Source organism: Monopterus albus, unplaced genomic scaffold, assembly GCF_001952655.1.
Source record: "Monopterus albus unplaced genomic scaffold, M_albus_1.0 scaffold45.1, whole genome shotgun sequence".
NCBI classification, from domain to species: Eukaryota; Metazoa; Chordata; class Actinopteri; order Synbranchiformes; family Synbranchidae; genus Monopterus; species Monopterus albus.
In genome coordinates this window covers 2,094,169-2,109,930 of record NW_018127925.1, presented here as the reverse complement: position 1 = coordinate 2,109,930, position 15,762 = coordinate 2,094,169, and the positions used below count along the sequence as shown (strand labels likewise).

Sequence of the window (15,762 nt, the reverse complement as noted above, 5' to 3'; positions counted from 1 at the left end):
TTTGGTTTTTTTTTTTTTTTTTTTTTTTTTTTAAATCTGTCCTGGGGTGGCTGTGGCTCAGGAGGTGTTGTTTTCCCTATTGTTTCAATAGATCTGAGTCAAAAATCACAGGTCAACTGTTCTTTTACCACTTTCTTTGCTGCCTTGTAATGTAACATTAGCTAGTTAGTCAACATGAAGTTAATGTAAACACTATACATTGACACATTTTACACTGATAAAAGTAAAAGCTGGGAACTATTAAAGATGAATTAGACATATAACTTTAAATATATATATATATACACAAACACACACAGTGGCAAGAAAAAATATGTGACCCTTTTGGAATTTCATGGCTTTCTGCATTAATTTGTCATAAAATGTGATCTGATCTTCATCTAAGTCAAGAGTATTGACAAATATAATGTGCCTAAAATAATAGCGCAAAAAAATCTGATCTTCCATGTCTTTATTGAACACAATAAAGACCTCATAGTGCTAGTGGAAAAAGTATGTGAACCCTTGAGTTAATTACCTCAAAAAAGCTAATTGGAGTCAGGTGTTAGCATACCTGGAGTCTTGTTAGGAAAATGAGTTTGGAGGTGTGGACTACAGCTATTTTGATAAAAACCATGCAAACATTTTGAGTTTGCGTCACACAAGAAGAATACACTTATGTGAGCCATGCCTCACTGAAAAGAGCTTTCAGAAGATCTACGATCAAGAATTGTTGATTTACATAAAACTGGAAAGGGTTTCAAAGTGATTTTAAAGACTTTAGAAATTCACCAATCTACAGTTAGGCAAATGGTCTACAAATGGAGACACTTTGTGACTGTGGCTACTCTACCAAGAAGTGAGCACCCCCGTCAAACTGACCTAAAGAGCACAACGAAGATATGAGTTGGCAGGACACATCTAAATTACATCGCTGAGGTAAAGAAACAACCCTGAGTGACAGCCAAAGATTTGAAGGCATCATTGGAACTGGCTAACATCTATGCTCATGAGTCTACAGTACATAAAACATTGAACAAGCAGGGTGTCTTTGGCAGGACACCACGAAGGAAGCTGCTGCTTAGTAAAAAGAACATTGCTGCATGTCTGAAGTTTGCAAATTGCAAAACATTGACACTCCACGGCGGTATTGGCAGCAGTATTGTGGACTGATGAAACTAAGATTGAACTATTTGGAAAGAACATGCAGCATTAAAACTGTAAAAAGGGCACTGCATATCATCATGAAAACGTCATCTGAACCGTAAAGTATGGCAGAGGAAACATCATGATTTGGGCCTGCTTTGCTGCATCAGGGCCTGGCCAGCTTGCAATCATTGAGGGGAAGATGAATTCCCAAGTGTACCAAAAAATTCTTCAGGATAATGTGAGAATGTCTGTACATCAGCTGAGACTCTGTAGAAGTTGGGTGATTCAACAGGACAATGGCCCAAAACACCGGACCAGTTCCACAACAGGATGGCTTCAGAAAAACAAAATCTGCCTTTTGGAGTGGCCAAGTCAGAGCCCAGACCTCAACCCAATAGAGATACTGTGGAATGACTCAAAGAGAGCCATACATGAGACATACAAAGAATATGACAGAGCTAAAGCAGTTCTGCCAGGAAGAATGGGCTAAAATTCCTCCTGAACGATGTGCAGGTCTGATCCACAGCTACAGGAAGCACCTGGTTGAGGTTATTGCTGCCAAGGGGGGTTCAAGCAGTTATTAATTTGAAGGGTTCGGTTACTTTTTCCACTACCATTTTGAATGTTAAATTACTGTGTTCAATAAAGGCATGAAAGATCTGAATTTTTTTTTATTATTTTAGGCACATTTTATTTGCCAATATTCTTGACTTAGATGAAGATCAGATCACATTATATGACAAATTAATGCAGAAAAACCATGAAATTCCAAAAGGTACACATACTTTTTCTTGCCACTGTACATATGGTTACTATGCCACCAGGCAGAACAGCAACACTGACTATTTCAATCTTAAGAATGTAGTTGTGTTTTTACTCTCAGTAATGCCTCACTAAAGAAAAAAAGATGTTACTGTGTAGAGGGTGGCAGGCTCTGCCATTTGGGTCTGGGGGAGTTTGGACCTGAAAATGGAATATTAAGTCACAATTGACAAGCAGATAGGCTCCTCTGTATGTTTTTCTTTCCCTTCTTTTAAACACCATGCACTTCCAACTTACATGCCTGAAATAACAAGTGTGAGATGCTACACTCTGCACATGCTACTCTTGCAGCCCGTGCCACTGTGTGCACAACATGGACCATCATACATGTAAATATGACACAAAATAGAATATCTCAGACTGACCATCTAGTAACCAGTCATGGCTGATCAGGCTAAAACCATCAAATTCCAATCTCCAGCTGATCAATCTGTGCATGTCTACATATTACCCATTCCATTGGCTACTTTCACAGGCTAGTGACATGACTCAGAACAAAACCTGCCTGATGATGCTGTGATGTCACTTGCACTGTAGTCTTACCAAGTTTCTCTTTGTAATCTGATATCTGGGAATGTGTTGCAGTGTACAAGCTTAAGTTGTATTTCATGTCCTGGAATGGGGCACACCTCGGTATGACCTCTGCAGCCTGCAGGCAACTATCAAAACTGTCCAGTTGTCTCATTGTTTCAGGCAGGTCTCACCTCTCCCAGCCCCAGCAGCGCCTGTGTTGTGAACTGTGTTGCGCTGGTGATTCAGATTACACTCCAGACTACTCCAGATTACAGCAGCAACTCTGTATAGCACAAGTTATACTGTAACCGCAGCATTGTCTGATAGGGAAAAGTTGGTGTAAAGCTCATTTCACTTAGTCCACCTGCTTCTCTTGACTTGAGTAATTTAGATGTGTCCTGCCAACTCATGTCCTCATGAGAGGTTTGGTTTCTGTTTTTGTGTTGGCTCTTTCAAAATACTGAATTAATTGCTTATGACTCAGCTCCCATTTTAACTTCTGTAAACTGTCTTTGTCTACTTGGATTAATTTTAAGAGGAACTGAGAATAACCTGAAGTGCTTCCTCTGATTTTTGCATTTGTTGGTCTTGTTCCTTATTGTTCACTGTTGTCCCTCCTCTTTGGTTTAAGACACCCTTTCACAGAAATGGCTGTGTGTCACACTCCTGCTCCCTCAGGGCTGTTTGTCCCTCCCTCTTTCGCTACTTTTCCCTGTCAATGATCTGGCCTGGTCCCACCCTCTCTTACTGCAACTATTGCTGCAGTTGGCCCAGCTCTGCCACGGTTTTCCATCAAAACACCAAACCTCATTCAACCCCAGGCCTGCCCCTCTACTGCCCCTCCTCCCATCCCACCCTTTTCGGACTTGGCCGTTTCTCTCTCCCTGCACATTTAACTGCCACATTAAAGGAGAGGTCCTTGTTTAAGCATATTGGTTTTAGATCCATACATCACCTCTGTCTAAAAATGTTAAACCTAAAGCCACAGAAGAACAATAATTATTAGACTACTTTAGTAGTCTTTCTTACTTTAGTAGAAATATTTACAAGGTCCAAGTGCTGGAAGTAATGATTTTTCTCATTGTTAATTAATCTGGAAATTATTCCCTTGATTGATCATTTAGTCAGAAATAAATGTGAGAACATAGTGAAAAATGCCCATTACAGCTGATACCATTGGCCCATCAGTTGTCCGAAACTTAAAGTTTTAACAGTCCACATTCACAGTTGAGAATCTGAAATAAAAGAATTTTGGAAAGGAAAAAAAAAGACCAACAATTAATGTATTAACAAAATAGTTATGGTTACTGTAATTTGACTGTTTTATTTCTCATTTATTATGTAGGTTATACTGTATATTGCTCTTATAACCGAGTGTACAGTAGAGTGTTTGAAGTGGAATTAGGACGTACAGTAGAGCAATAAACAACTGTTGTCGGCTAGGCAGAGAATTATCTGCTAATACAGAACCATTGCTATCACAATGGTTCTGGTTCTGGTTCTAATACAGAACCATTGTTTGGTTCTGGTTCTAATACACAGAACCATTGTTATCACAATGGTTCTGGTTCTAATACAGAACCATTGTTATCACAATGGTTCTGTATTAGCAGTTCACTAGAGTCTTGACTGTAAAGTTGTGTGAGCTATGAATGGATCAGCCATACTTTTCAGTGGAAACCTAATTAAAATGTCTAACCGGAAGTGAGGCCCTTTACTATGACAACTGTGCAGTGACTGGAGTTTTTGTCCGTCTAGATGCAGGGCTACTGCAGCAATCATTTCCTGTCAGAATTTGTCTAGTCAGCAACTAGACTGTTTAATTTCCCACCTACTGTGTACCTACAGTATTCTTGGGTGACAAACCTCAGCGACAAGCCTGAGATAAGGTAAAATACTCATGCTTCTGCCTGTTAAGCTCTGTAGCTGCCCACATAACTATGACAGTTACTCATTTTGGATAGTAAACCTTGAGTTAATGTTACGAATGAATGTGGTTGTTAGCATCAGAGGCCTTTTACTTGGTCCTTGTCTATGTTTACTGACCCACCAAATTACATTAATATATTCTTGTTGTTAACACAATAAAAAAACTAAATTATTATATGTGATTAATAATGTTTGATTTCAAGTAATATGCTGAAAGTTCACACAAAATAAAATGCCATTTCTATGTTTACCTTGTGCAAAACGGATGCAGAATCACCAAGCAATTTTGAAAATCAGCCAGGTAAGACCACAAACCCTGGCACAGAGGCCATAGTTAATGAACCAGAATGAATAGAATGTTTTGCCACGCTTTACCTTTGTTGAAGTCCAAGTCATTGTTGTTAGCTTCCTAGTCCCGTTCGGATGGATGTACATCACAGAAACTGTCAGTAAATGGTTGCACGTTAAACTTTAATGGAGATGGATAAACAAACTGGAAGCCAAACCCGCCACGTCGTCGCAACATTAAACTTTAATGGAGATGGATAAACAAACCGGAAGCAAAACCAGCCACGTCGTCGCAACAGTCTTTTCTCTTGTAAAAGAAGGCCATAATGTTTGAAAACACTTCTAATAAAGTACAAATCTCACTTAATTTGGCTTGTCCTAGTGGGTTTTGTTGTCTTTTTCTCCTCGTTCTGCAATTTGCTAAATAGATATGACCTTAATGTACATCCATGCATTGGGGAGTGTCACTGTTGAAGTGACAAACCTCAGCTTCCCTGACCACAGGGGAAAGCACTGAGCAAATTGCGGCTTGGCACACCAAAATGAGGAGAAGGACACGAAAAACTACAGGAGCTGGGGCTGCCTTGTATTGTAATGCACACTGGCTGACAAAAAAATAAAATATAAGTAAAAACAAAGGCTCGACTAGGAGAGTCTCAGTCGACTGACAGGTATCGTGACTAATGACTCGACTACTGGGGCATCCCTAATAAAATCGGGCATGAGGACTTCCGTTGACTGTTGGTTGCTTTTCTGTCATACAGGCTAGGTGTTGCAGAGTTTTGCAGTAGGCATTTAGTTTGTGGTATTTTTGTGTACTTTAAAATATATTTGCATTGCTTTATTAGTAAATTCCTCATTTTCAACAAAAAGACAGTTTCACTTCCACACTGAAAGCATCTGGTTTTCTTAGTTTCACTTTGTAATTTTAAGACCACTATCAGAGCTCACAGTAGTTGTGAGGTGGCATAAAATCTGATTGATTATAGAAAACGCAACAGAGAGGAAGGTTTTCCAGGGAAGGTTATTGTTAAATAACCTTTATATTTTTGTGATATTTTGTTTGTGTAAGTAAAAGGACACCGTATAGACTCTCCTGTGTACATTCAGCAGTCTTAGCTAAATTACAAATCTATTATGCAGATGGATTTGACCCTTTGGAGTTATGTGTGATGTTATATGTTTATTTTAAAAACAGTTGTCATACAACCTTTATATTCAACAACTACATTCTGTAATACAGTGGCTATGGAAAACCTGCAGTAGCACTCTGTCTCCTAAATTATGATCATGATTCTGCATCTTTTCCAAATGGTTTTGAATGTCTGTTGTGTAGTTAAGCTGTGATTCTGGTGGGTCATTGTTTTTCACTCTTTTGATTATAATGGTGAAAATTCTTCTATGCTTGATATCCTTGAAACTCACCCAACAAAAGCCATCGTACTTTAAGATACTTGTATTTGTTGGTCAGTTCTTCTCTTTCCTGCTGTCTTCTTGATTCTATCCATTGCTGCAATTATTTTTCTTCATGATCTCTCTCCTTAGCCCTTCAGTTTGTCTCAGGAAAGTCATTTATTGGCCCCATGGGTATTTGGGATATAGATACTACATGATTTAAATCACGAGTTGGTTTCCTTTAACTGTGTTTGCACATACAAACCACTGTTCATCATGTAGAGGTATGTATTTCTGAAATCATGATTAATATGCCTAGTTCATCGTAGGCATTATAGACTGCCTGTTGTATCATCCAACCCCTTAGAACTTGGTTAGGCTGTCATTTTTTTCATTTGTTCCTGTATGATCAACCAAGAACAACATGTGCCGACTCAGTTTTGCCATCCCTGAGCTTCTACATACGCATGTCCCTGTTCAGTGTGTGTTTATGTGCTGACTTTTCCATATTTCCAATTCAGAGGTTTCTTAGGGAGAGGGCTACTTAAGGCTGGGTTTTTTTTTCCCCCTACTGGAGGCTCTGGAACTTATTACAGTCTGAGGCATTTTCATAAACGGGCCATTCAGCTTCCCCTGCATGGGTCTGAATGGGATACACTGTCGCCAGGAGAAAGACAGTTAATGTAGGCTAGTAAGTCGAGAGACCTCCCCATTATGAAAGACTGGTGTTCTGAAATGTGTAGTTATTCATACTACTATTTGGTATTATGATACTGTGTATTTAGGGGATCACGTTGGAAATAAATGTTTTTACTTTAACTTGTTATCCTATGGATTTTACTGTGAGTGTGATCTATTAACATAACATGTACATCCATGTTTTTCCTACTTCATTACAATAAAAAAAAAAATAACACAATCTAAATTCAGTCTTTACATTGACTAGGTAACAGTATAACTTTAAAGCCAGTGGAGCTGGTTTTTCATACTACGTGTAGAAGGATGGCAAAACATGACTCCCTCTGACGATAGAAAAAGGAGTTATGCTGACTGTGCAGACCCCACCTGGAATAATGTAGAGCCGAGCAGCCACCCAGATAATTGGCACAGACTTCATGGGTGTTAGGGAAATGTTTCTTTCAGTGAAAAGTACATTACAAATGACATATGTGATTAATATTTTTTTTTTTAATTGCTTTGGGGTGTTGTCTTAGGATGCATCAGTGACTTATAAAGAACCTTGAACACAATTAGAAATTTTGCCATTTAAAGTTTTTATTCATTCTCCACAGAGTACTGGAATTAAAATTGACTCTTGTGTAAGAATTGCCAGGTCCAGCTAGGTCAGGTTTTGTCAGAAGCTTACTCCCACAGGTGCCAGTATGCACTCCTTTCAAGTGAGGATAACACCTTGTAGTCCTTTAATTTAAAATGTGTACTTTTTGTGTATATAAATTTCACTCTGAGCTGCTTTTTGAGTCTTTAAGACTAAAACTCAGACTTTAAGATGAGGAGAAACACCTACTGTGAATACTAACTAATTAGGAATCATCTGTCAAACTCTAAGTAAATTAACAATTCTATGACTTTCTGGAAAATACTGCCTTTTACAATATGGAGCTGAATGTATCCCTGAATTATTTCATCACTGCTTCATGTTACAGGGCAGACTGCCTTGAAGGAAGTGGGTCATAAATGTGATTAGGATATGATTATTACAGTCAAGTTGTGTTGTCACACACAAACAAACAGCTGAGATCAGAGAGGCAGAGAACACTTGAGCCAAAAAAAAGGCTTCAATCTGCACGAGAACTTGAACTTGGATGTTTGGTCAGGATTATCATGTTCGCCACTATATGGTTCTTTGCAGAAGCTTTCAGCTTGGCATCTTGTTTTCCTTCATCCACAGTTCTGTAGAGGGTGACATATTTTTGTAGGCCAACCCAGAAGTTAGTATCGTCCCAGTTCCCTTGCCAAAAAGTCGACGGGATTTTTCCATAGGCGTTTGGATTATTGCAGAACATAAGCTCTGTGAAAAACAACAGTTTATGACAGCAAGATAATTTTCATAAGTCAGCACCACTTTTATGATTTTGAAGCCCAAACACAATTGCTAGAAGTAAAAGGCTAATTTTTGACTATAAACATATTATACCACGGTCCCATGACTTCAGCATCACCACCAAGGTTTCCAAATTGTCATTTGATTTAGTGAGCTTACCTCTTCTACAAAAACCTTTCCTCTTAGTGTGACCTGATGTGGCTAGGGCAGTGCCAATTAGTTAGGATAGTTTGCAAATGCGCGGCTTTAAACACAAGACTGTAAAGGCGGGCTAGTGAGGAGGTGAGTCTCTGTGTTTGGCATTGTAACGGTTAATATCCCAGACAGCCTCTGTAGTCTCATTTAGCCATTTGTTAGCAACTGCCATTTTAAAATTACACAATCACAAGTGGTGTATTAACTGACGTCTCTTATGTCATAGAAGAAAACGGGTTTAACCAAAAACTCATTCAAAACACCCATAGACGTCATGGCCAAAGAGCCCGAAATGCAAAAATGCTGGCTCAGTTCTGGATTTTAGGACTCACTCTATATAGACATAAACATCTCAGTTTTTGTTTATTTTATTAAATTAAGTCTTGTAAATTCATTTCTGTGAGATACTGACAATCATTCTGTTTCATCTTGCAGGTTTCCCAAGAAAGCAAACAGGTAAGAATGTTCATCTAATATTTTGTTACACAGGCTAGAGATAGGGCGGATCAGGTTGATTCGTGATCCAAACAGACCACCTGCAATGGTTCGACATGTGTGTGAACCACAAATTAATTAGGGAGTTCAATCATTATAGTGTGAAATTGTTACTGTTGTCTTGTAAATCACTAGTTCCCAACCACTTGATTTGTTACAGAGTTACAGTGAAAACATAAGGTGGATTCTACTGGGCCGTGCTAGCATGCCACTTGTTACGTAGTGTGGTTAAAATGAACAGTGATTAACGCCCATCCGGCACAAAGTCCACCATGCTGGTCGGGTTTTGTAACACACTCACAGAGACAACGCAGTTTTGTTCACATGACGGGGCGTGTTAAAGCAGTTGGCAGGAAAAGCCATGGCTAATGAAGGAGCGGAAGAACTTGAAAAGCCCCCCGCATTATTAAGTCGCATGTATGGGAGCATTGTGATTTTCCTGTAAAATATGATGACAGAAAGATGGTGGATAAACCTGTTATGGTATGTAGGGTTAGGGTTAATTGTAAGATTTTATTTTAACATTGAGAATCTTGACTGTTGTTTTCAATTAAGACCATATTCAAAAATTCCTTTCTTTAAGTGTTGACTCTCATAAGTGTCGAAAGCGAAGTTATATTTATTTATTTAGCTAAACCAAAAAAAGTGATTCAGTCCATGACACCAAATCCGTGATACGCTCTCAACCATGAGCTTTGTGATCTGTCCCACTCCTAACAGAGACATGCATGCTTAAGGGTGGCAACACACACATAGACACACCAGTGGTTTACACACCCAGCTCCAGATGAGGGAAATGAGGCAAGCTTTTCAAGGCCTGGTGTTGCTACAACACAGAAGTCTTCAGAATTTGGACCAAACATAACCCCCACACACGCATATACACATACAGAGTGACAGACAAAGGGGTCCCTCTTCTAAGGGCGGCCCATCACTGCCTTTCACTGTGAAGAAAACAGTAGCCTTTCACAGCTGGGGCCGGTATAAGCAGAAGCAGCCATACATACCCTCCTGAGGTTCACGCCAGAGTCTGGCCTTGTGACGCCTTCTCTTAGGAGCATCCTTTCTCTGGCCTTGCTCTCTGGGCACTCAGCAGAGTGGTTCCACATCCTCTCTGGCTGTCATATTATACAGTAGACTCACTCAGCATGATTCATACAGTGCTAGGTCCTCTTTCTACAATATTCTCTGTGCTGAAGTGAACAATGGTTGGTTCTGTGTCTTGCTGTGATTCCTTCTGACCCTTCACTTGCCAGCAGCTTACGTGTATATACACTATAGTAGCAACAAGATTCATGTAATACATAATATGTAGTGCTGCCACCATGAGAAAAAATTTTGCTCATTATAACAATAATAATCTCATTATGCTGTTTTTGTCTTGTTTTAATGGCGTACTGTATATTCTCATTGTAACGATATACTGTAATAACCTCAGTGAGAAATAGTTTCAAAATTATGGCCTGAAGAACCATCTAATTTGATAACACACACTCTAGAGTTGAGGTGTTTTAAGCATCTTAGCAGGATGCCTACAGGGTGCCTGCCTTTGAAGGTTTTCTGGGCATGTCCAACTGGTAGGAGACCCTGGGATAGACCCAGAGCATGCTGGAGAGATTATATATCTCATTTGGCCTCGGAATCCTGCGAGAGGAGCTGGAACACGTTACTGGAGAAAGGGACATCTGGACAACCTTGCTGAACCTGTTGCCACTGCAACCCAATCTCGGATAAGTGGAAGAAAATGGATGGACACTCTAGAGTGAATCGTATCATTTCCACAGTTATTCTTGAGAAATGGTATTGTGCCAAGTTCTGCCTGCTGAGAACCACATGCCCCTTGTGGGAGCATTGCAGGAGCATCATGCACAGCACCAGCTGGAGCATCCTTCCTAAGCTCATTCATCTCAGCAGCCTCTCTCTCATCAACACCCTCCTATACCAGCTTTCTGCACAATCACCAGCATAGTGCTTAGGTGCACTTCAGCTGGTCCTTGAGAATCACTGATCTGACACATAAACCCATGCACCATATTTACATATGGGCAAACAAAAATAGCACATGAGTGCAGCAAGAAACCCTGCACATTTCCCAATCATGTTAAAAGCATTACTGATGGCAAGTAAGGTCGGTCTGTGTGCTGTTGTCATTCACTACAAGCAATGCAGGGCTCACATTAGTAGAAATGATGCAATCTACTCTAGAGTGGTTCTTTGGGCCATAAATTTGAAACTAGGCTATACCTCTCTTTGTAATTGAAGTTACCACATTATGTCCTTATAATGAGAAAATACAGTATCATGCTACAGTGAGGTAATATACTGTTGTAATAACATAAGAAATATCACATTTTAATGTGAAAGTATCACACAAAAATAAGAGAATATCTTGTTATAATGAGAAATGTTTCTCATTGTAAAGAGATACTGAGCAAAATAGTTTTCTCATGGTGGCAGCAATATGGTGCCATAATGCATAAAGATGTGACAGCACTTTCTGGACAAATGCCAACATTTTGCACTGTTTAACCACTTGGTTTACCTGTTTCTCACAAGTGTTCCTCTTTCCCCAGAACCAGCAGCATTCTCAGTAGAGACCACCCCCCGGACAAGAAGCCCAAAAGTGACAAAACCTCACTTTCCTCCAATGAGTTTGACCCTACAGGTAATGTCCTAACATAAGGCTCATAACTCCTCATGTTTTCTTTTCCTCTCTGATACACACAGTTTTTTTTTCCCATCCTGTCCCCCTGTGCCTGAATGCATCACTTTATCTGACTTTGCTGACTGTCCCTCTCACCTGTTTCTTTCTCTCTCTCTCTAATACATACACAAACGGTATCATAAAACAGTAATGGTTTGCACAAGGCATGCCTAGATGGTTAAAAGTGGTATGTGTATCTTTTTGAAAACTGGGCATTTATTTTTATTTGTGTGAGACAATTGGATCTTACCACTGGAGCCTTTTGAACTTATTTTGAATGTTTTTTTGAAACTTTAACTCATGGACATGACAATATGTATTTATTATATCCATGTTACTTTTATCTATATTACTTGTGTGGTGTAGAAGAGAATTATTTATGTAGAGATACTGCTTGCAAACCAATGATGGTAAGATGATGTCATGGGGTAGGACTGGATAAGTCTGACTTCTTCCTACTCCATTCAAGCATGTACTAGGTATAAGCAAATTGATATTGGATTAGCATTTGTTGGATATGTGTAAAATTATGTGTGTTGACATATCAACTGTCTTTACATGCTTGAAAGAATAAATCAAATCAAATCAAATGTTATACTAACTCTGTTATACTAAACTGTTTGGCCAAAGCTTAGGTTGTATTACATATGCTGTTGCAGGTTTTAAGATGATTTTCGCTGGGGTGGGGGGGCTAATCCCAGCTGACATTGGGCGAGAGGCGGGGTACAGGTCGCCATTCTAGCACAGGGCTGACATGTAGAGAAACAACCACACACACTCCCGGACAATTTAGAGCCGCCAATCAACATGCAAACTCCACACAGACCGCAAACTCACCTTGCTGTGAGGCAACAGCACTAAACACTGTCCCACTGTGCCACCCCAGTCTTTGCACAAGTAGTTGCACTTTAATACAAAATAGTTCAGTAGTGCTCCACCTCAACCAAATACAATAGCCAAATCCTGCTTTTACATCAGTGTATGACAGGCTATTAATGTAATAATACAATATAGGGAGTTTTTCCTCCCCACTGTCGCTAAGTGCTTGCTCAAGGGGGATTTGTTGGGTTTTCCCTATGTAATAATATTGATAACAGTAAGGTCTAGACCTTAGTTTGTAAAGTGTCCTGAGATGACTTTTGTTGTGATTTGGTGCTATACAAATAAAATTTGATTTGATTTGATATACAGTGGAACTTTGGATTGCGAGTAACCCAGTTTGCGAGTGTTTTGCAAGACAAGCAAAAAATTTTGATTCGATATACGAACGAGGTCACGCAATACGAGTAGTAGGTACGTTTTGTCTGCTGAGTCATGTGGCGTATGTCACAACTGAGCCGATGGTTCTCACGCCTCACTCGTATAGTCAATATCTTTTACTAGCCCTCACGCCAGGCACGATTCTTTTCAAAGGTAAAGTGCAGGTTCATTTGTTTTAATTTTTACTTTATACTGTATTTTATATTACTGTAATCATTTTTATATGGATAAGTGAGTGTGGAACGAATCATCTGAATTTCCATTATTTCTTATGGGGAAATTCACTTTGTACGACTGCTTTGGATTACGAACACATTGCTGGAGCAAATTATACTGGTAATCCAAGGTTCCACTGTACTGTAAAGTATAACATTATTCTGCATTGAGTAGCCTACTAATACTTTAAGTACATTTTTGTATTAATACTTACTTTTACTTAACATTATTAATGCAGGACTTTTTGGAACAGAGTAGGCTACTTTTGCAGTGTGATATTTGTACTTTTAAGTAAGGGATGTGAATACTTCCTCTACTACTGGTACTAACATGCTTTAATTATATAACATGTTATGTGCTGTGTTTTTAAATTATCTTTATAACCCTGTTTATTCTTTAGGGTCAATCTAGTGCTACAAATCAGCTCAATCAACTGGCACAGTCACAATTAAATCAAAAAGGCCCTTTTTCCCTATTCTTCTCAGTGTCATTGTAACTGTGTAATACCATGAAACCGTGATATTTTCTGAGACGGTTGTCCTACTGTTGCAACCCTACAAGGTGTACACTTTGTTACCTGTCTGTGTGTAGCACCTCATTAAAATCTTGTTCCATGTATTTCTCTGATGGTTTGGGTCATGTTTGGACTGATACAGTCGTTAAACAGTGCACGGTAGCCACAGAGAAGCACAGAAGGCTGTATACCATTGAAAACTACCTCTTTAGATCCTTATTAGATTATTCTTTCAAGACATGACACAGATTTGAATTTATGCCATGCTTTTTGCATGTCTGCATGATGATATTCTATATTTTTGTTTGTCCCTTTTTAGTTATCTGCAAGGTGCATGAACAGTTTTTTCCCTGGATTTTCTCCTTTCCTGTCATAATTTCACTGTGTTTGGTTTATCTGACGTGGGCAGGACTAGTCAAATACTCTGGAAATGGATGTTCAAACCAAATCCTGAGATTCATGTTTTCAAATGTGTGCACCGATTACATCATTTATTACAGTTATAGGCTTAAAATATACTGAGGATTTTTCAAAGTTATTAAGGGACCAGGAGCAGTTCCTCCTTTGTTATGAGATGTAACGTTTTTGGATTTATCATTAGTCATCTTCTGTAACACAATTTAAACATTCAGAATATACCAGAGCCCTAGTTTGAATGCTGTTTCAGTGCACAGGGGTCGTGGCCATGTTAGTATTAGCACAGTATTTTAATATCGAAAAACCATTTATAGGCTTCTCTTTTCTGTCGCATGTCTTTTTAACGCTTAATTGCACTTGACTTACTTAAGAAGATTTTATACGGGTGGCAAAACTCTGGAAAAATGAGGCTCCTGTCATTGAAGTCACAATGAATAGATAGTGTGACACCTAGAGGAATGGGGTATTATAAAAAAAAGAGTACTTCCAACAAAAACCCAAGCTAGCTGATTTTTAGTGACTGCGCTCCTGCCTATCCAAAACCATTGTTTGATCAAATTACAGTACTTGTTGGTTTATTTAGTTTTTTTTTTTTAATCCCATGATTGTTTCTCCCTTATGATTTTCTTTTTCCTGTGTTGTTTCCTTTCTTTGTGTTCTTGTTTTGTGTGTGTGCACACGCCTGTCTTTGTGTGTATATGTTTGTTTGCTGCTGTGTTGTCTGCGCTGTGGCCTGCGTTTTGGGGGCTGTGCGCAGAAGCTCTGGTGGTGCAGAAGAGCAGCAGCAGTGTGCTAGCAGAGGGGAAGACTGAGTCCTGTGGTAAGATGCTCTTGCTGTAATGGCTGGGGTGACAGCTGCACCTATCCATGCTTGAATCCCTGGTGTGAAATTGCCGCTAGATGTTTGTTTTAAGCAGAGTGGTAGCAAAAGGGTTTAATGTACTATATTCATTCTTAATTATTATACTAGACTGTGACTCATAGAAGATGTATGTGTCACAAAAAAGCAGTTTATAATTTTGGCCATAAAAAGATGTTTGGCCGGTGGATTTTTTTCGTCTACCAGCCACCTTGGGGTGGTGAGTTGAAAAGTTAATTCCAGACCATGTGTCCATCTGTATGCTTGGTATGTTCTCGTTGCACTCGTTGCCAAAACACAGCTAAGCTCACTGCTTCCTTATTCAATAAGAGAACTTTTTGGGAAAATGAATTCAGTAGGCATTGAATAAAATGTGAAGTTAAATGTTACTAAAAAGTAAATATTATGTACATGCCTACAGGGTCTTGCTTTTGCCTAGAGTGAAGCCGAGCACCCAGAGAACAACAGGCTTTGTAACATGTTTTCAGAATGCACATGTTAGCAGGGCCATCATGGAGCCTCATCACCCCTGTGGTGTGAGAGGTCCTCATAACCCTGTTCATGTCATCTCTGGTGCTTCTTACATCAATTGGACACTTTTTCATATTCTCTTTTTTGTTGGCCACAATGACACCGAAGGCCTTGAGACAGAATTTGTCAGGTGATGTGAGATTTCCAGCCCAGCGACCCCTAGCGGGTGCTAGCCTCACGTGCAGTGAACTGACGTACACATTCTTAAGGCAGCTGTCAGAAATGCCCGTTTCTGCTGATGGCAGTCTAGTCTGTCTAGGGCACAGCTCATCTAGATAAGCTTCTACTGTCATATTTAACATGCATGTTTGTATTCTCTGTGTTTGAACCAGCTATCTGTACCGTGTCTGGTGTTGCACCAGTTTAGAACGGAAGACATTCACAGATGAAAAGCCTTTCTCACAGGTCATCACTTAAAGCTGTGAAGACTCAGA

At 39.4% G+C, this 15,762-nt stretch overlaps 1 protein-coding gene across 3 annotated transcripts in view; it reads left to right on the top strand.

The window, feature by feature from the left end:
• arhgef12a (Rho guanine nucleotide exchange factor (GEF) 12a) overlaps window positions 1–15,762 on the top strand; it is a 49,377-nt gene that overhangs the window by 15,381 nt on the left and 18,234 nt on the right. For 2 of the 3 annotated variants that reach the window (XM_020600139.1, XM_020600138.1), the window contains exons 2-4: window positions 8,768–8,788; window positions 11,401–11,492; window positions 14,696–14,758. In XM_020600139.1, the coding sequence (XP_020455795.1) occupies window positions 8,768–8,788; window positions 11,401–11,492; window positions 14,696–14,758 (176 nt within the window). The remainder of the gene's footprint in view (window positions 1–8,767; window positions 8,789–11,400; window positions 11,493–14,695; window positions 14,759–15,762) is intronic. The other variant, XM_020600140.1, reaches the window with a different exon arrangement.